We start from the raw sequence: 21,795 nt of genomic DNA on the forward strand, positions 1-21,795 counted from the left end.
AAGCCAAACCACATGGACTCGATTTTAACCCAAGCTCCTTTTCTACATCCATAATTCTTTGTGGGCTCAGCTGATGTCTTTGGATCTACAAGTATCCGTCTGCACCTAAAATCTACATTACAACAATTGCACCTGCAATTATTTGCACTCATAAAATTCAAAACATAAAAAGGGAGCATTCTTGTTAAGCGGCCTATATTTTTCAAATCATTTTTTTTACTAGCGTATGAGAACACTATTTTTGCCTATTAATCTTTTAGGTACCCTCTCTGAAAGTAAAATGCCTTATATTCACAGGAGTTTTATGTAAGGGGACAGATCTTCAGCTGGGTCAAATGAACATAGCTTCACTGACTTCAGTGGAGCTCTGCTGATTCATATCAACTGAGGTAAGGCACAAAGGGCTGGTCTACACTAACCCCCAGTTCAAACTAAGATACGCAACTTCAGCTACCTGAATAACGTAGCTGAAGTCGAAGTATCTTATTTCGAACTTAAAGGTACTTACCGCAGGTCCAGACGCGGCAGGCAGGCTCCCCCATCGACTCTGCGTACTCCTCTCACAGAGCAGGAGTACCGGCGTCGACAGCGAGCACTTCCAGGATCGATCCGGGATCGATTTATCGCATCTTGTCCCAGAAGATCAATTGCTTACCGCTGGACCAGCGGGTAAGTATAGACGTACCCAAAGAATGTATGAAAATTCCAAAAGGTCCATTATGTCAGTCTAAGAATCTCCATAGCTGACAAAGAAAATCCTTTCCAAATAAACTAACCTACTACAACAATTTAAAAGACTGAAGAACAAGTATAAATCCAGGAAGCCTACACGTATGTGTGCATTAACTGGCATGCACTGACTAGAGAAAAGATCCCTGTATCTGAAAGTAAAGGTGTAACCACAAGATTCTGTACTTCAGCATCAGTTTCACTTTAAAAATTTAAACAGGCTAATTCCAGAAAAAAAACTTTGCTTTGGTGAAGTGCAATAAATGGTTCTGCGTAGAACTGCCAGGCAGGTGTAGCTATTTGGTGCCAAAGCCCCAGCTGGTAAGACAGGGTAGCTCCAGGAAGTCAATGGAGCTATGCCGATTTACACTAGACAAGGAGCTGGCCTTTGAAAAGGATGTATCTGCACAAACATACATTCACATTCAAAAATGTCCCTCCTATTTTAAAACTAAAAGAATATGGAAGTGAACTTTCTAAAAAGTTCTTAAATGAAATATTAGCTAATATAATGCCTAAGCACACTTTGATTGACACAAACTCTACAACAGTGGCAGCAAACAAATCTAACCAGTTGTTGAAATATATACCACCTCTTATTATATCAAGGATTAAATATCACTATGATTTTTCATCAACATGTTGCAATCTCTTACATTAATACACTATAATATTTTTCACTCTCTCGAACTGTAGGGTACTTTATAAGCAATACAGGGTAGCATTTTCAAAAACCATGACCTAACTCTCTGTTCCTATTGAAGTCAAGAGGAGTTTATTCCTATTGAAGTCAATGGTAAAACTCCTCTTGACTGCAATAGGAACAGTTAGGACAAGTCTGCATTCTTCTAAAAATCCCATCCATGCTGCCTAGCAATCATACAGCCAATCTTGTGATGGAGGCAACAGCCAAGTGGATGAACAGCTGGGAAGAGAAGCTTGGGCCAGAGAAATCAGGGCAAAATCCTACTCTTCTAAAATGTGATATGGCATCTTTAATATGCATGCATGGAAGAAAGAACCTTGATTTTTAAAGTCTCATCCAAATGGCCAATACACCCTGCACACAACTCCATTTATGTTCTTCACAAGGCTGTAGGATCTAGTTAACCCTGATGTGATTCAAACCAAATGAGCTGTTACAGAAGCATCATGCTGATGCACACATCTTCTGAGATTGTTTGAGATGAAACAGACTTCCGGATATGAAACTGAAGGATTGTTATTATTATTTGTACTGAGATAGCACACAGCGTCCCCAGTTAGGGATCAAGGTCCCGTTGCGCAAGGCATTGTACACACATACAGTAAGAAGACGGTCCCTATCACATATGGAGTCATTCTTTCACTTAGTCGAGAAGAACCAGTGATTCACACTGTCAAAATCAGACAACCTGTCTATTTAGATAGAGGGGAAAATCAGAGATCAGGTCTTTTGTCTGGACTTCCAAAACAAGAGTGCACTGACTTTTACTAAATATGCATTTGGGACCTGATTCACCGTTACATTATTCTAGTTTTACATTGTTTAAGTGAATGGAAACCTATGGAATTACACTGGCATAAAAACAGAGTCCGTCAATGGTGAATCACGCCTTAGGTCTGGAATGATTTATAAATCCATATTTTTTATTACATCTCAAAGACTTACACAAGAATATTTATTCTGATGCTAATTCATGACTTTCAAAAGTATGATATTAAAATATCCTAAAGCAGCAAAGAAGCATTTTGTGGTTTTATATAAAAGTATGTGTATATATCAAAACAATTTGATTTTGGGGCAGGGATGCAGCTTTTAAAACGTAGGGTAGGGTTGTGTATTTTGCAAAAGCTCCAGCATGTACCACTCCAGGAGGAGCACCAGAAGAGAAATGAGGCAGAATCTCTCCAAGTTCTGCTCCTTGTGCACTGAAGGCATGCACTTTGCTCCATTCCTTAGGATGGAGGCTACTCCCCTGCTACATTAGTCTGTGGCTCTCCATGAGGGAGCAAGGATGTGGCTCCCCAGGGATTGCTGTTGTGATCAGTCTTTGTGCAGGAACAGATTTCATGAGCAGCTCCCAACCCTACAGAAGGGTGGGTCTCAATCTGGCCCTAACTAATTATTCTTAGATTTTAAACCATGTTTTCATGTGTGCACGTACAGGACGTCCCACACCTAAGCCTATATATGACTGTTAATTAGCAATAATCCTCAACTCCAAGAGGAGGAAAACAAGAAAACATTACTTTTAAAATGAGACAGAGACACTTTCCCAAGGCCACACAACGAGTCAGCAACAGAGCTGCGGTAAGCAAGAACTCACTTGCAGGTCTGCGCCTGTTCTCTATCACCCAGTGTTGCTCACTGCTAGTGTTATTAGAAACATTTGAATAGTCTAAAGATTTCTTACATTATATATTTTGAAAAGAAGTGATTTCTCTTTTGTTAACACTTAAGTCCTGATCCTCAAGTCCAGCTGAGCTGTTCTCAGTACAGAACCTAAGAGGTGAGCAGGGGGAGGGGGAGGGGGCAGGGGGCTACATAGCACTTTTGCAGTCCCAGAGGCCCAGGACTCCTGAAGACCAGTATGGTCCCAGTGTAAGCTGGCACAGCCTTAGGGCTGATCTAACTTCCGCCAACTGGACATTGACTGGAGAGTAGCAGCACTCCCGCTGCAGGCAGTGCAGAGAGGTGGGGTGGGGCTCATGAACAGCCAGGTGCCCTCTGCAGAACTAGTGGATACTTTCAAGAATCCTTAGGTCAGCTTTACAGCCCCTTTATGCCTGGAGAGCAACACAGAAGGGATGCAAAAAGGCCAAATCTCTGGCCTGTGTGTGTATAAGAGGATACACATCAAAGGGCCAACAACACCTAAAGGAGTTAAATGGTTGCCCCCCCCCGCCCCCCCCCCGCTCTAGAGAAACAATTTTTCCTGTTTTCACAATTAAAACAAGTTTTTAAAATTATCTTTATGCTCAGGTTCAAAGACCCAAGCAATTGCCATATGTAACAAGCCAACACTTGAGGGAAAAAATCATGGTTTTTTTCACTCCCTCAGACTTGTCTGAACAAGCAACAGATTCATCAAGGCATTACTTGATATGTTCACTCAGCAGTGGTTAATAAAAACCTGAACTGGATTCTAAATTCCAAGAGCAAGCGCTGTATGCATCATTGTTTAACCAACTGCTAAACAACTTTATATTTGCTGCCTACTAGTCACAGGTGTTCCTGAACTTGGACACAAAAGTACTCCAATCAAATACTAACAAAAGCTGTGACCTTCATGTTATAAATTTTATATGCTCACAGGAAAATACAAATGAGACATATTTTGAAGAGGAGTGTGTAAAAAAAGTAGGTACATATCTAGTCACAATATTTAAATAGATGTAACCAAAAATTAAAATACCATAAAACAAGGTTTCCCAAGGTGAATGCATGAAAAATCAGGAATGTTATAACTGAGTTTTCGATATATCACTTTTGTTACAAGTGCTAATTTTGCATATTGAAGCCTCACCAAACGGACTCATCTTGTGAGGTGCTGAACACCTTCTGAGAGATGGTAAGCATCCTCCACTCAACAGAAGTTGAGGGAGCACAGCTCAGGAGGCTCTGTACCTTGCTGGATCAAGCCTTTAATCCTGTAATAGAGAAAGACTTGGGTGAAATCCTGGTTCGAGTGAAGTCAGTGGAAAAATTCCCACTGACTTCAATGGAGCCAGGGAGTTTCTTCACCATTAAAACATACAGGATTAAGCCTTAGGAACAACATCATCTTTTTAAACACACTATCTATCTGCTGAGTATAATATGCTTCACTAACATTTACCCACATAACTTTGTCTTTCCCATTCTTAAATCTCAAGGAGTATGGAATTGGGCCCAAAGGCTCTAGCTTAGTGTGCAGATCCAGGAAATATACTTCTTCTAGCAGAAGCCTCATTTGAAAGAGACCGACAAGGCTACAACTACACTACATACATCAATTGAAAGAGACTTTTTTTCTAGGAAGACAGCTTGTAAGGAAGTGGTCTCACCCACTCTCCTGTAAAGAGCGAGTTATGAAAGTGACAACCTGTTTTTCTTCCTTATTTCCCAAACAACTCCCAAGGGTCCACCCCATTTCTTGCTGTGGATTTTCTTCTTTTGCTGACCTACAGACAGGAATAGCTTTGTTAGCTGATTGTATTCTTTGCTTTCTATCTTCTGATTGGTCACAGCAGGGGCCCTCCTCACTCACAACTTGAGACTGTGAAGGGGTAGCAATCTTATCAGTGAAGAGGATTTACATTGGCCAATACCCTGTAAACCACAGCAATGCTCCATAGGCAGGAAGAAAGGAAACTCCAGTCTTTTCTTCTGAATTTACTGTTTGTTATTCTGCCAGACCCTACAAGCTACTTCAGGGCTGGTATGTGGATTTCTCACTCCCTTGTAATTTGCTGGGTGTGTGAGCTACAGTACATTTCAAAATAGCGCATGTATTTAAGTGAATTTGGATTTGCAGCCAAGTATTATGTGCTTGATAATTAACTATACACTGAACTTTTTTCTGATCTTAGAAATGACATGTGAAATTGCAGAATTTGACACTTTTTTCCCCTTCATGGTATATTGGATTTTATCCCTAGATAGCAAAGGGTTAGATAGTCAATTGCCTGATGAACTGGCAAGATTCACTGTCAAACAGTATCTACTTTCAGGACTCAAGCTCATCCCAAGTTCCCAGGCCAGCAGAAGCTGGGAATATCGCAGAGACAGCATACTCAGCCCTAAGGGTAGGGAGCGCCTAGCACTGCTCTGTGAGTAAGATGTTACTCAATGCGAATAAGAGGGGGAGGTGTGTAGGCCTCAAAGCAGCAGGATCGGGCCCCAAATTTAACCCTATTGATTTTAAAATTAAGGTACAGTAGCTTTTGCATTTTAAAAATATTCCAGTTTTGGAGGTTTTAACATCTCCACTGAAATCTGGCATATGAATTGCCAGCCTGAATGCCATTTATAAGATTGATTAAATAGATTATGGCCCCGATTCTGCAGACCTGCTACAGGCAGAATTTTCGATGTCAATGGGAGCTCCGCAAACAGCACAGCTGCAGGATCAGGCGCTAATTATTTTCTAGTTATACAGTAATAAAAATGTCCTTATCTTTTGGACACATCCCAGCTAAACACCTAACTGATTTTAGAAACATCAGCCTTTGCAAAGAACTATTCCTCAGACTGGGGTAAAGATGTTCAATGTTTTGAAGAGAAACGTTTCAAACATTTTGGACAAATGCATTTCAGCTCTTTGTTTAGAATATTATTTTCCCATTCAGACATAGGCGCTGGAAGTAGGGATGCTACCACACCCCCTGGCTTGAAGTGGTTTCCATTACATACAGGGTTTACAGTTTGGTTCAATGGCTCTCAGCACCCCCACTATAAAAATTGTTCCAGCACCCCTGCATTTTCATGAAGTTTAAACACAAAATCTCATGAAAATGGGACCAAAACTATGGGACTAGGGTTCCATGGGGAGATCTCCCAATGGAGTCAAGAGGATTTTTAGTCTGAACTCCTGGCAAGATTGGGCCTTGTCAATAAAAAGATTAAAACAAAGGATATGCTGTCAAGAAGAAATGAAAGGATGTTGATGCTAGACCATTAACAATAGCACTCTCAATCAAGTCCAAATTGAAATAAATTATGCCTACGCTTTTTATACCACTATTAAAAAATAAAGAAAAGCTAAATTAAAGTAAGTGTTAAACAAAAATAAATTTAAGGGACCTCATATCTCCTCTCACTTATTCTGGTTCAAATCAGGAGAAATTTAGGAATAACTCCAATGAAGCCAATGTAGTTACACTGGGATAAAACCCATGAAGGATGGAATAGAATAAAGGAGGAGTGTATTCTTCCATTAATTTACATGTATAACTTATATTAAATGTTATTAATTGGATTTTTGGGTGAGCTCGTGATGGCAGAATAAAGCCTTAAGAATGCAACACAGCCTATGTATCTCAAAGTTAAAGGATAGGAGATCTCCATCAAAGGATTCCACAACGGAATGATGCTACATACCACTGGTAGAACATCGTATTATTCCAGCAATTTAGAGTTCAAACATGAAGAGGTATTACAATTTATATTATTACAATATGTGTAATAATAATATATTGGTTTGTAATAACAATTATCTTTAATTATGACGTAAGGGCACCTTATCAGACATAAACTATACTAAGAACCAGAAGATTGGGCACATAATTCACAATAACTAAACAACATGTAATGTTTACTGTTGTGTGGCCCACTAATAAAGGATCATATGTACCCAAGCAGAGTTGCAAGTGGTGGCTTGGGCAGCCTTACTTCCAAATGTCTTTTATGGAGGTATTTGATTCAGTACAGTTTGTTTATATGTGTCTAGTTCCTTTAGCATATTCCTCGGAAGAAATGAGACAATGTGCCATCAACAAAAATCACAGGGTCAAATTCTACTCTAAATCAGGGTAACACCATTGTATAGCCAAGGCAACCCAGCTGAAGTCAATAACATGATTAAATCAATGATAACTTTAATAGAGGTACTCCAGATTTACCAAAGTGTAATTGAGAGCAGGATTTGATTTATGTGGTTTATCTTTCAAGCAGGCAATATCAATGTATGATTGAAGTAAAATATATATGCTACTTTTCAGCCATGTGAATCACTGACCAAAATGATTAAAGTTCTTTTCTATATACACCTTGATCAGACTACTAGTATTTGGTAGGGCCAAGTTTTACCCCATAGTTACTCAAAGTCTTCAGTAAGACAACTAGGACCAAGTCTCACAATCTGAGCTATTTAAAGAAATCCTTCTTGAGTGTACAGGGGTCTAATCTGATGGAATTAATTACTGTGTCATGGCCTTAGATTGTAATGGCTGGCAGAGATTAGAAACAAATGCAAGAATAAAAAGCGGTTTCATAATTTATGGTCTGGTCTACATGTAAAAAGTTTTACTGACATGATGTCAGTAAGAGCTGGAATTTTTCACTTTCATAGTTATGACAGTAAAAGCCTTAACATGCATGCAGCTATATCAGTATAAGGTGCTTTGCATCAGCATAGTTTATTTCACTTCAACAAACCAGAACAGACTATACAGGTATATGCACTTTTATACTGGTATAATTGCATCTACACTAGGGGGATTTTCCTGCTTTAACTATGCCATATTGTAGTGGCTCTAACTAGTACCTAAGTCCTCCAGAGAGAGCCCCCATATGAAGTAGAAAAGTGATCCAAGTAATAATTAAAATTATTCTTTGCTTGCCCTCAAAGGACTCACAAAAAATTAGCTTACTTAGAAAGGTAGCAAGATCTGATAAAATAAACTGTAAATAGTACTAATCTCTGAGTTGACTTCAAACCTGGTTCACAGCAGTTACAATAAACCAGAAATGTTTATGAAAATATTCTGTTATTAGACTACCTCCACCAACCCTAGGGCCAACTAAGAGTGATCTATTTTTAAAGGATTTTCTTCAAAGAATTTGACAGGTGGGGGAAAGGAGATAAAATATTCTGAATTACACAACATGCAAACAGTTTTCGGAAGTGTACTGTATTACAAGCTGCAGACACACAAAAAGTGGACCTGGGTTTTGAAAAGTACAGGTGAACTCCAAACTAGTTCTCTTTTTGTCTACCTAGACAATCCACTTGTATTTGCTTTTCCTAACTCTTTAAAACACCTGACAGAATGCTAAGAGCAACAGTGACGGATGTCTCCCGTTAATAAGCAACAGCGACGCCATTACAAGAATCTTCACACTGTTGAAATTTAGAAACTTCTACACAAGCTGTCAACCCTGCCATGTCCCTGCTCTGGATACAAACTCAGAGTTAGAACCCCACAATTTCAAGCCGGGCTTTGTTGCAGAAACAGAATAAACAGCATTTGGTAAACTTAGATTTAAAAAACAACAACAATGCATCCAAACAGCAGCAAAGACAATAAGGCAACTTGATCTCTTCCCAGGGTACTGAACAGCAACCCCCAAGAAAATCACCCCCCTATTATCGGGTTTGCACAGTCTTTCAATGGTTCCTTTTATTTTTATTCCATTTTGAGATGACTAAAGGCTGCTGAACCTTCTTTGTGTTATGGTTAGCTTTGCTTCGCTCACAGACAGCAAAATCCCATGGGCGTGAATGAGTTGCAAAGAGCTTTATCTAACAGCTTCTGAAGAGGCCCAGATCTCCATTCCAGGGAAGAGTAAAAAGAAAGCCTACAGAGCCAGAGATGATGATAACTATAAATGTTCTTGTATTTCACAGGAAAAGAGATCAAAGAGCACTGGCAAGGTAAAGATTTCATATTTTAACAGGTAAACGTCCAGGATACAAATCTTGTTCGGCACATGGAATAAGTAATGTATAAATAACTCCCTCTTCCTGCAGGGAGTGTTTATTCTCCCTCCTCCCTGCCCAAATGTACCAAACAAATAAACAAACAAGGAACTACTGAGGCGAAATGAATCGCCTGCAGAAAACCAGCATGCAACAGTAGCAGTAAGTTACAAACTTCAAGGCTCACTTGCGTTAGAAAGGAGTTTGGGTGGAATAACTCGTCCCCTCCCCCTGTGTACATCAAGAGTACCTAAAGGGGAACAAGAGGAGATATTTTTGCAGCTTCTCCACTCTTGTGCAGAGCCTGATCTCTTCTCGGACTGAGCCGCAACCCCCCCCCCCCCCCCCCAGCTCAGCCGATCAATGTTTTCTTTTTTTGCCCGCGATCCTGTCGGGGGACCCACGCCCGCCGCTCGGCTGCACCTACCCGTATCCCTCCGAGCTGAGGTCCTGTACATAGTTTTTCTGGATGGTGTACATTTTGTGGGTAGCATGGCCGCTGCCGCCCACCATATGGGAGTTCATCTCGTAGCGCATATCCGGGCCGGATTCGGCTCTGACCATCCGGGCCAAGGTGTTGAGCCGCGGGTGGGACTCGCCGTTCATGCTCATCTCGGCGGCGGGCAGGGGCTCGGCGAAAGCACCGGGGAGGACAAAGCGATCAGGGCGGAGTCATTCACGGCCAGGCCGGCTCCCAGCGGTCGGGGCTGCAAGTACCAGGACGGAGAAAGGGGAGCGACAGGTGGGGAGGAGAAGGGGGGAAGTGCCAGCGTCCCTAGCGGGAGTGTCTGCCCAGGACGGTAGGCGGGGGACTGGTGGGAGTTCAGGGGAGGGGGACAGACGTGCAGAATGGAAGGGGGTGCAAAGGCACAGGTGTGTAAAGGGGGGAGCGGATCGGCTGTCCTCAGCGGGAGGGGAAGAAGACGGAGAGGTAGCGAGGGGAGCAGAAGAAATGGCACCAGGTACAAAACTAAGCGGAGCGGGAAAGAGCGTGGTAGGGGCGCAGGCGTCTGTCTCCGCGGGGCGCAGGTTGGGGCAGCAGTGGCAGGAAAGCCGGGCTGCTGCAGGTGGTGGTGGTGGTGGTGGTGGTGGAGAAGGAGGCGAAATCCAGTCCCTCCCCGCTGGCGGAGGACAGGCGCAGCCACACCTTTTGGGTGCTTTTTTAAACAATAACAAGCCTGGGCGTGGAGCCGCCACCGCTCCCTCCTCGCCTCCTGTGTCTGACTCCCGCCCCCCACCTGAGCCCAGCCCAGGCGCTTGCTCTCGGCGTGCGAAGCCCATGGCCAACATACACACACACAAGCTCTGCTGGGTTCTTCCTTTACGGCGGCCCCAGCTCCGCCCAACCACCGGGAGGCAGGGCGAGGAGCCGAGGCAGCGCCCGGGAGTGTCTCCACGCGGGGGAAGGCTCCCAGGGAAGCGAAGCGCCCAGTTCCCAGCAGCGCGTCCGAATGACCGGCTCTTTGCACACCCCGCCCCAGCGAGTTGCCTTCTTTTGCAAGTGTGTGGCTGTTTTTATTAACAGTTGGGGGCCCTGGCTGGTTCTTTGCATTTCTTTGGATGGTGTCTAGCTCTTGTCCGCTGCCAGGCCCCCGCGCTCCACATTGCTCGCCCCCACGGTTCTCGGGTGTGTATTACCTACGCGCTCACGCCCACCGTGTGTAAACACAGCGGAGACCTGCTCTCCCAGGGGCTTCAGCCTAAGGGACACTGAGCTAGCTGCACCACAGCGTGCAGGGCGTCTCTCCCCCCACCCTTGCACTCACAGGTTAGGCACGACTGTAGATAGTCGCTGCAAACTACCTGCTTGGAGCGACTGAGGCCTGGTAGCTTCCCCGGGGCAATCCGGGGAAGTAAGGCTGAGATATGATATGGTCACACCCCCTTCTAAGACAGCCGGGGCAGAAATAGGCAGCCATAGAGGGAAGGCCAAACTGCACAAGTATTGTTCCTACCTGAGGACAATTTTCCTGGATCTTCTACTAAGGTAGTAGAGCCAGTGCCAGTGGTACAGCCTGTTCTAAATGGCAGAACCAATGCAGACACAAAGAGACAAAATAATCCGCATTAATAGAGCCATAGCAGAGATCAATTTGGGCCACGATTCGTTAAACAGAATATTCTTCTGGGGCATCTAGGGTTTGCATTGTATATTAGTAAATAGAGGTAAATCACTATCTCTTCACCATTGTCAATCAATAAAGGCTTGATTCTGTGAACGTTTCTCAATGGGTAAAAGCTTCCCACCGTCCAAATCAAATACATTGCTGAAGTAGCACTGCATTTCCTGTGTCAGCAAAGGAAATGTCTGAGTTGAGTAATTTGCGGACTCTGTGTCTCTCTCTATGGGGAGCTGGAGCATGTGTGTATGAGAATCTCTTGTATGGGGAGCAGCAGGGAGAGGGGGTCTGTGACTTTCTTGTATGGGGGAGCAGGGGTATCTTTAACAGCAACCAGGGGTCTAAGTGGGATCGCTCACTCAATGCTAGTTTTTCTTGATGGCTGCCCTCTTGTGCTCCAGAATCTAAGCTTTATTTTTTGTTTTTTAATAACTGGATTCTAGGGCTGGGCTGGTCTGTTCTCAGTAAAATTTGGAGTCAGCAAAGGTATCTATAAGATGCATTATGGCTTCTTGATCCTCAGGCCCCAAGGCCAGTCTTGAGGATCCCTTTAGAACAACCTCAGAGTCATTAAAAGTTGCGCTGACTTCAGCTTGCAAGGAGCCATTCTAGCTCCTAGGAATAGCCTGCATGGGAAGGGCATGTTGGGGGTACTAGGGTGACCAGACAGCAAGTGTGAAAAATCGGGACAAGGGGTGAGGGGTAATAGGAGTCTATATAAGAAAAAGACCCCAAAATTGGGACTGTCCCTATAAAATCGGGACATCTGGTCACCCTAGCCTGCACAAAAGAGGAACGCACAGAGCGCCTACATTGCCTGGTTTTTAGAGGTGTTGAGTACCCATTGATCTCACTGAAGTTGAAGGAGTTACTCTGGGAATGCACCCATGTAAATTAGATCAGAATGTGGCCCTAAGTACACATGACATTGTAGAGGAGGGAGAGCTGTTCCAAATAAATAACGGGTTCGTTCTCTTGGTAGGCAGTCTAAACGCTATCTATAATGTAAACAATTTAAAATGCTAACCAACTGCAACTCTGTGTTTGTATGGTATCTACTGTGTCAGAGAACAGATGATTTTCAGTGTTAGGTTAGTTGAAGGAAGAGGGTGACTAAGTTTTATGTCCATGACTTGGGTGTTTTTTGCGAGCATAAGGGAGCAGTGCAGAAAAACACCAAGGATGAGCAAATAAGAACAAGTGAGCACTTAAGTTTGATGCTTCAGCAAAGTTAGGAAAGCAGGAAGGAATATGGAAGGAAATAAGGGCAGAGGCAGGAGCCAAGTAGACACCTATTAGAGGGATGAGGAGATGGTTGAGTTTCATGCCTCAGACCCTCCAGTTTGAAATCTGATAAAAGGGTTTATTTAAATGCAGATTACTGAATTATTGGCATAGTTCTGCCTAGGATCAAGATTTTCAAATATTAGGTTCATTAAGTTAGGCACCTACATCTATAGTTAGGCCTCTTGTTTGGATGCCTAACCCCACAGCTCCCATTGACTTCAGGGGGGTTTCTCGTGTATAAACATGAGCCGTTTAGCCTAATGTCATATCTAGTAAGCAGTGTCAACTGCTTTCTTAACACAGCATTAGGAACATGGGCTACCACCTTAACTGACATAAATCAGCATAATTCTATTGGCTTCTCTGGAGCATTGCCAGTTACACCTGCTGAGGATGTGCCCTATGCATTTTTATAAACATTTAAAATCTGCTAACTGGATTAACATATCTCAGAAAGTGTTTTTATGTTTAGTTTTAAAATAAGCCCTGTTCTGCCCCACCTTTCAGCTCACACTGGTTTATAGTTTAGTGAGACATTCCATTATTTTTAATGGACATGCAGCATGTTTGTGATACATCCCAAAGGCTGTATGAGTCATTTTTTCCTGGACATGAACAGCATGCTTTACAGCAAAAGGGCTAGATTTTACTTGTCCTACTCTGTGCAGATAGCCCCACTGAAATCAACAGTAATGAGTAAAGCGAGAGGGTTTGACCTGTAAAATGGTTAATTCTCCATATGATTATAAATTATAGAATATAAATATTTTTATCCTACAAAACCAAATTCTGTTTTGAATATTTCATTTGGTAGAACAGGGACAGTTAGACAGACTGAGACAATAACAAGTCATTGCAAGTTTATCTTAAAATTACATTTACCAATGGAAAATGTCAGTGTCCCAATTAGAAATAGGAAAACATTGCTTAGACCTCACTCTGTTGCTACTTTAAGTCCCAATCGTGTAGTCCTTAACACTCTTTGGCTTCAAAGAGTTTGCCAGAGTAAGGATTGAGTAATCCCCACTTGAAGTAAAATCTGAGGGTGTCATTCTCCCCTCCACATAGAAGAGAATAAAATCTATTAATTTCAACATCTGGAGTTTCTTACTCATTGTTCCACCAAGGGGGACATGTTTTGCCCCCCTGGGAATGAAGCCAGGGGTTCCATTCCTTTAACCTATGGAGCCCCAAGAATCACACAGATCTTTAGAGGATCCACATCAGGTGTGGGTAGGGTGACCAGACAGCAAATGTGAAAAATCGGGACGGGGGTGGGGGGTGATAGGAGCCTACATAAGAAAAAGACCCAAAAATCGGGACTGTCCCTATAAAATTGGGACATCTGGTCACCCTAGGTGTGGGTATAACATTTGTCTCCCCTACACATCAAATCAGCTCTGCTGGCCAATGTAGAGTGGGGCTGGGCCAGCCCCCCCCCTCCTCTCAAGAATGGCCGTACCGGGTCAGACCAAAGGTCCATCTAGCCCAGTATCCTGTCTACTGACAGTGGCCAATGCCAGGTGCCCCAGAGGGAGTGAACCTAACAGGCAATGATCAAGTGATCTCTCTCCTGCCATCCATCTCCATCCTCTGACAAACAGAGGCTAGGGACACCATTCCTTACCCATCCTGGCTAATAGCCATTTATGGACGTAACTACCATGAATTTATCCAGTTCTCTTTTAAACGCTGTTATAGTCCTAGCCTGCACAACCTCCTCAGGTAAGGAGTTCCACAAGTTGACTGTGCGCTGCATGAAGAACTTCCTTTTGTTTTAAACCTGCTGCCTGTTAATTTCATTTGGTGACCCCTAGTTCTTGTATTATGGGAATAAGTAAATAACTTTTCCTTATCCACTTTCTCCACACCACTCATGATTTTATATACCTCTATCATATCCCCCCCTTAGTCTCCTCTTTTCCAAGCTGAAGAGGCCTAGCCTCTTTAATCTCTCCTCGTATGGGACCCATTCCAAACCCCTAATCATTTATTTGTCCTTTTCTGAACCTTTTCTAGTGCCAGTATATCTTTTTTGAGATGAGGAGACCACATTTGTACGCAGTATTAGAGATGTGGGCGTACCATTGATTTATATAAGGGCAATAATATATTCTCAGTCTTATTCTCTATCCCCTTTTTAATGATTCCTCTCCACCCATCTCCATCCTTTTGGGGGTGGCTTGTACCAAGAGGACACTAGCAAGGAGAAATCTGTGAATTTGTGCCTGAACTCTTTGCAGAGAAGTGGGAGGCTCCTACAAGGGGTAGGCACAATCTATCCAATCAGCTTTTGTAAACCTGTTCCCTCCCATTCCCTCCAGAACCCCCCAAACAAGCAAAGTTTTGGGCCTGAACTATTGGTCAGTGTCCTTTTCATTATTAATTAATTATGTGAGTATGGCAAGCTGAATTTGTCTCTATCTCAGCTGGGTGCCTGTATTTTGTTATACAAAATAAAAGTGAATGCATGAAACAGAATCATAGAACCATAGCATTAGAAGGGACCGCAAGGGTCATCTAGTCTAACCCCCTGCCAAGATGCAGGATTTGTTGTGTCTAAACCATCTAAGACAGATGGCTATCCAGTCTCTTTTGAAAAACCTCCAGTGAAGGAGATTCCACGACTTCCCTAGGCCGTTTTTTCCATTGTCCTACTTTTCTCACAGGTAAGAAGTTTTTTCCGAGATTTAATATAAATCTGCTTTGCTGTAGTTTTCACCCACTGTCTCTTGTCCTACCCTCCGTGGCAAGAGAGAACATTTTTTTCTCCATCTTTCATATGGCAGCCTTTCAAGTACATGCTGAAATCCTTGTTAATTATCAGCTATCATCCCAACCTAGCAGGTTTTGTTCATGTACAATCACCTGAGTATATCTAAAGATACTCCCTCTTGACATCTCTGTGAACAAGAAACAACTAAATGAGCTGAAAAAACAAGTTGTTAACCCAACATGTCTGATAAGAGGCCTGATTATTGGCTTTCATTGTTGTTGGTTAGAAAAACTCAATGTTATGACTTCAAATATCAGTTGACTTGTAAGCAAAATTAGAATTTGACTTCTGTTTATCAAACTTCCCCCAGTTTTGGATATTGAGGCCAAGTCTACACAGGCAACCCATTAATCTAACTGTGTATCTTGCTAGTATATGACTACTCTGCATCAGCATTCCTATATATTGGTCTCCCTGTCTTTGGCTAAATGGTAGCAGCGAGAAATTCAGTGATTCTTAGGCAGTAAAGGTGAACCCAGGAATTTCTACTCCTTATTCAACTTATCGGGCTTCTCACACCTTCTCTGTGTTATCTCAAGAGATCTCACAACCTAAACAGGGTCACATTTGATCAGTTCATGACAGTCTCTGTTATGGAGTTTCTTTTCCATGGAGGGTCAGATCATCAGCAGGTGTAAATCAGTGTAACACCATTGATTTCAGTACAGCTACAGTTTTTTAAACTCAACAGCAGCTCAGAAAGTGACCTGGAATTTCATTAGTAACAGAACTGTGGGTCGCAATTCCTCTAAATGCATCGACAATGCCCTTTTACAGGAGACTGACCTATCCCAGACCAACTTATGTAGTTTCTAATTATTTTGGCCAGCTCTATAATCCCTTGTAGCCCAATCCACTTTAAAGTTTAGATGTGCTGCAGCCAGTGCTGTGATAAAAAGAAAGACAGCCTAACTCTTCTAGGGACTCAAGTTATGACTACAGAGCTGTCACTCTACAAAGCAGCTCCTACTCTGTACCAAAAAGCAGTGAGACTGAGGATGCAAAGCTCACGCTGGTGGGCTGCCATTCCCCTGAGCACTCGCTGCACTGTAATCTTTACATTATCAGTAAGTGGTATAACAAACAACCCTTTAAATTCAAAAAAAAAGTCATAGTGGGACTGTATGTTTGTTTCCATTAAATGCAGAAATTAAACTTCCAAAGAAGGGTGTGGTGAAAGATGTCAGTCACATCAAACCTGACCGACTGCTTAGATAAAAAGTTTCAGATGCCTAGCAGTTTTGTTTCAGGTGGCAAAAGCCATTGTAGCTAACATCCTTTGTCCCACTGTGGACAGCAGAGAGAGTGCACCGTACTTCTTCAGAGCTTTTTGTTTCATGTTATTTTGCACAGGGTAATTTCCCGGTGAAAGCAGGTCCAATTATTTACTGTTATATTATTACCTGTGCCCTTGAAATTAATTTAGCAATTCTATTTAATGAATGGCTGATGAAACATAACAGAGCTTAAAAAGATTGGATGATGTCGAGAGCAATAGAAGGGCTTAAACCTTTTATTGTTGTTTTTATTAATAGCGGGAAACCTTTTTGATCTCCATGGAAATTATACATGCTATATATACTAATTTATGTGGGCTAATGATTGAAGATAAATGTGAGCTGCTTGAAAGAGCAAATTCACCCTCATTATGTGGACAGTTACACGTGTTACACATGCAGGCTAAGATGCTGAAGGCCAGGTAAGCTACACTCAGCACAAAACAATGCTTACCTAAATTTCACCTGTAGTGAAAGTATAATTTTCTTCTTCATTCCCAATCCTAAATTATTGCATAATGTTGCTGTTCGTTGTTAGCTTGCTGCATTTCGGTTTCCTCCTCAGAGGCAGCTGCAGTTCAGTGGTAGGTGAAGGAGCAAAATCATTACCATTTCTCTTTTCTTTAACCTTTCCATCCTCCACTCCATCAATTTTTTCAAGTATAATAAAAGACAATAGGTTAGGATCAGAAATCATACTGCAAGGGACTTTATAGATCATCTAGTCCAGTCCTCTGCACAGAATTTACCCCTCTGTTATTTCTATCTTTGTGTTATTTTGTATACCATACTAGTATATATATAAAATGGACAAAAATCTGCTATCCGCAACAACAGTAATAGTACTAATAATCTACCTAGAGTGCTGTAGGTGCATATAGTGTTTTAAAGACGTATAAGAAGCCAAAGTCTCTGCCCCAAGGAGTTTACACTCTAAACACCTGAACAAGATTTGAAGCAGGACAAAATTAAGGCATAGGCGCTATGGGTGTGTATGTAGGGCCCTTACTTTTGGACCTACGTGACACCATCAGAATCTCAGCTTTTTTTTTTGTTTGTTTGTTTGTTTTTAGTTATGTTTCTTACTCTCATAGTTTTGAAGTACAGCTTGAAACTATGAACCAAGGGTAGCTGATGCAGCAATGTCTGCCTGAGTCCTAGGGCTCCAGTCTGCCTTACTCCAGCCCTGGATGACAGCTGCTGTTAAATAGCAGAAATTCAATCCACTTAAAACAGAATTAAACTGGTTGGCTGGGGAAAAAAGTGGATGAGATGTCCGAGATCATTTCTGTCATTATTTTGGGAGCATCCTTTTGTTTCTAAGATTCAGAGTTTAGAAGTACCACTGAATTCTCTCTCAGCGGAATGGGGCTACATGTCTGTTACTGCGGGCAGAAGTTAGCCTGCTATTGGATTCACAATCACAGTCCAGTTTGCTTTCAGGGTATTATACCAGCTAAATTAATTTTCTACTCTTGTTTGAAAAATAGCTATTGACCTGTCAACAATTGGATGAAGTAATCATATGACTTTGTCTCAATCTACTGCATTACGGTTAGCAATCCAAAATGTCAGGCCCATTGCATCTTCCTTCCTCCTCTCAATTCTTTCTCAGTTGCTGTCAGCTGGGCTATGTTCTATCTATCGGAATACTGGTTGCTCCTCAAACAACTGGGGTATTTTTCAGCTCAGCCACATGCAGTCTGTTCCTATGAGTGTTGGATGTGCCTCTTTGGTACTGGGAATTGTGTGCCTGTGGACTGAGGACAGTCTATGAAACGCACTGAAACTGCCCCCACTCAATGCTTTATGCCAGTGGTTCTCAAAGCTGGTCTGCCGCTTGTTCAGGGAAAGCCCCTGGTGGGCCGGACCGGTTTGTTTACCTGCTGCGTCCGCAGGTTCGGCCGATCGCGGCTCCCACTGGCTACGGTTCGGCTGCGGTTCGCCGCTCCAGGACAATGGGGGCTGCAGGAAGGGCAGCCAGCATGTCCCTCGGCCTGTGCCGCTTCCCGCAGCCCCCATTGGCCTGGAGCGGCGAACCACGGCCAGTGGGAGCTGCGATCGGCCGAACCTGCGGACGCGCGGCAGGTAAACAAACCGGCCCGGCCCGCCAGGGGCTTTCCCTGAACAAGCGGCGGGTTAGCTTTGAGAACCACTGCTTTATGCCATTTGTTCTGAGCAACCATTAGTGGACCAAATTACACACTGGCATAAGTGGGTGCAACTCCCCTTGACTTCAATGGAAATTTCACCTACACATGCCAGTGCTGAATTTGGTCTACTCAGCTGGATGTAGTAAGAGTTTAAGTTAAGACTAGGCTAAATCATGATACTACTGGTTGTATGGGAAATGGACCCTCTCTTAAAATTTCCAGTGATGTTTTCAATGAAACACGTATAACCCCTACAAAATCAAACTGAAGGGAAAATGGGGATGATTTCCTGATTCTAGTGGAATTTACCCCCTCTCTAGCCATTATAAATCATCCCTGGGGTGCATAAAAACACTTCCGAGAAGCAATATTTTTTCCTTTCAGCATAAACCAGATTGCATCGAATAGAAAGTATTTAAAAAACAAAAAATCCCCAGGGAAGAAGCTTCATGGCTCAAAGCATTTACAGTCTGACATAAAGAGCTTGGGCAAATTTTCAAACCTGGCTGTCTAACGTTAGCCTCATAAATCCATATTTAGGCCCCTAAATAAAAGTAAGTCCTCACTCCCCACAAATCCTACTGAAGTCAATGGGAGCTGCTGAGCACTTTGAAAATCAGGCCATTTTGTGTAGGTGTGGAAATACGGATTTAGTAGCCTAATGTTAGGAACCCAAGTGTGAAAATTTGGCCTTTATGTTTAAATAGGACAATGAACAAGTTTTTCTTTCCTTCATCCCTTCTCTGATGATCAGTTGGCAAGAGCAAACAGGACAAATACCCAGTTTTGCCAAAAAAAAAAAAAAATTGGAATGCTCGGGATAGGGCTTAAAAAGGTGACTGTCTGGGCCAAAACGGGACGTATGGTCATCCTACTAACAAGTGCCCACTATGGTGGTTGATATTTTGATGTGGAATTCTGTCCAATAGCTACTCAACCAAGATGCCCGATTCATTTCACATCAACACCCATTAAATGGTAGCAACATTGGGACATGTCACAGTGGGCCAGATTCAAACCACCATCTAGAAAACTTCATAGCTTGTTAGTTACCAGTCCCCTACCTCATTCTTTCTCCATGTGGTTATCCAGGGATTCTGTTGCATAAAATGAGCCATATTCTATCCTCAGTTACATTGGTGAAATTAATGAGGTTGCAGTAGCGTAAGTGAGGCCAGATTTTGGCCCCTAGCAGTGAGCTGGAATTGTAATCATGATCTATATTCATATTACTTCATATTTAGCAAGCTCTTGCTTCATCGTGTATTGCAGAGAGGAATGGAGATGCTCTAATGTGACTTATTCTTATCTCTTGGGAAGAACCCAGAAGATAGTGTTGGGCAATTGCTCCGCCAATCCAAGAGTATATTCCTGTGGAGTTCTGCGGAGCTCCATTTTGTCCTCTCTCTTGTTCAGTCTGTATATGTAGCTGTTAAGAAGGTTGGTGAGGAAGCAAGGGCTGCAATATCTTCACTAAGCTGATGACACTCAGCTATGTGTTTCTTTCTTTTCCTACTCAGATAGTGTTCCTTCCCCAGTCTCTGGGTGAGCTTGCGACATGGATGAGGCCAAGATGGCTGAGGCTCAATCCAGATAAAAGGGAGATGATGTTGGTAGGCTGCAGAAAGCAGTCAAAAGATGTAGTAAAAATTAGATCTGTCCCTCTGCCAATGGGAGTTTCTCTGCCATGTGTCACTTAACCTAGGAGTCTGGTTAGATTCCCAATCATTGCTAAATGGTGGCCAAAACTGTTGTTTTTTTCATGTGTGTCATTCTAGTAGGTTGTGACAATTTCTTTCCAGCCTGGACCTCACCACTATGATGCATGCCTTTGTCACCTCCAGACTGAACTATTGTAATGTGCTCTGAGATTGCACCTTACATCCATTCACAAACTAAATTAGTGCAGAATCTCTTTCTCTAAGTTCTTCTATGGCCCTTGTCACCATAGTATTTTAGCACCAGCACTTTGTTCAGTGGAGCATTTCACTGCAAACAAATTAAATCAGTGCTTTGTGAAATGATTGGCTGCCTGTGGGTTGCTGCAGTGATCTATAAATCATGGCATGATGGCCTAGAACCTGCCTACATAAGAGAATGCCTCTTTACCCATGTCATACTGCTGCAGCCGAGATCCACAGAACTGGACCCTCCAACCCTGCAAATAAGAGGGGTCTATTGGCAGATCTTTTCCAGCCATGGTGGTCCCTTTCCCCTGGTGCACTCCCCTCCGTTAATCTGAAATAGTACAGAGCTGATCTTCACGGCATGCTGCAAATTTCATTTTTAAGAGAGGTGTTGAGATGGAAAATGCTGGTTAAGGGATGGCAGCAGGGTATTACTTTTATCCGCACTATATACTTTGTTAGTTTATTTATCGTTGTTGTTTTTATATTTTGTAGGGTTGCTGCTGCTTTTTTGTTTGTTTATGGTGACTGTGGCTGAGGATTTTCCAAGCAGTTGAGGAGATTGAGACACATCTGCTATGAAAATCACTAGAGAGACAAGAGAATATCTTTTAGAGACAAGCTTTCTCACCAAGAGAAGTTGGTCCAGGAAAAGCTATTACCTCACCCACCTTCTCTCTATAATATCCTGGGACTCACACAGCTAGAACTACACTGCATATTACAGTCACTAGCAGATACGTGTCTCAGTGCCCTTGACTACTTTGAAAATCGCCACTTGTACTTTTAACAAATCATCATGGGGCTGGCCTGTGGCGTCACATAGAGGCCCTTTGTGGTTTCATAGATCTAAACGCACACCTTGAATGAAATTCTCCCTTCACTTGTACCCTATTGACTTCAATGGGAATGCAAGAGTCTGACTGAGGCTGCCTGAGTAGAGTGTCCACCCCACACCAGTAACCGTTGCACATAAGAGGTCAGAGTAAATGCACCATTCCTCACACAGGCAAACCCTGGCAGGAGAATGCTGGAGGAAGCAGCAGCATGTACACATCATTGAAAGGGAAGCAAGGCCCACTGCTGATTATTTTCATTATGCTCCTCATAGCACCATTGTGCCTCACAAAAGCATAGGGTTTCCTGGCATGGCTGCTTATGT

General features: G+C 42.8%; 1 protein-coding gene across 3 annotated transcripts in view; it reads right to left on the reverse strand.

Annotated features, from left to right (window-relative positions):
- Positions 1 to 10,190, reverse strand: part of DSP (desmoplakin) — a 49,533-nt gene extending 39,343 nt beyond the window's left edge. For all 3 annotated transcript variants that reach the window (XM_054017278.1, XM_054017277.1, XM_054017276.1), the window contains exon 1: positions 9,541 to 10,190. In XM_054017278.1, the coding sequence (XP_053873253.1) occupies positions 9,541 to 9,725 (185 nt within the window). In that variant the 5' untranslated portion in view covers positions 9,726 to 10,190. The remainder of the gene's footprint in view (positions 1 to 9,540) is intronic.
- Between the last annotated feature and the right edge of the window lie 11,605 nt (positions 10,191 to 21,795).

Source organism: Malaclemys terrapin, chromosome 2, assembly GCF_027887155.1.
Source record: "Malaclemys terrapin pileata isolate rMalTer1 chromosome 2, rMalTer1.hap1, whole genome shotgun sequence".
In the NCBI taxonomy this organism is placed as follows: Eukaryota; Metazoa; Chordata; order Testudines; family Emydidae; genus Malaclemys; species Malaclemys terrapin.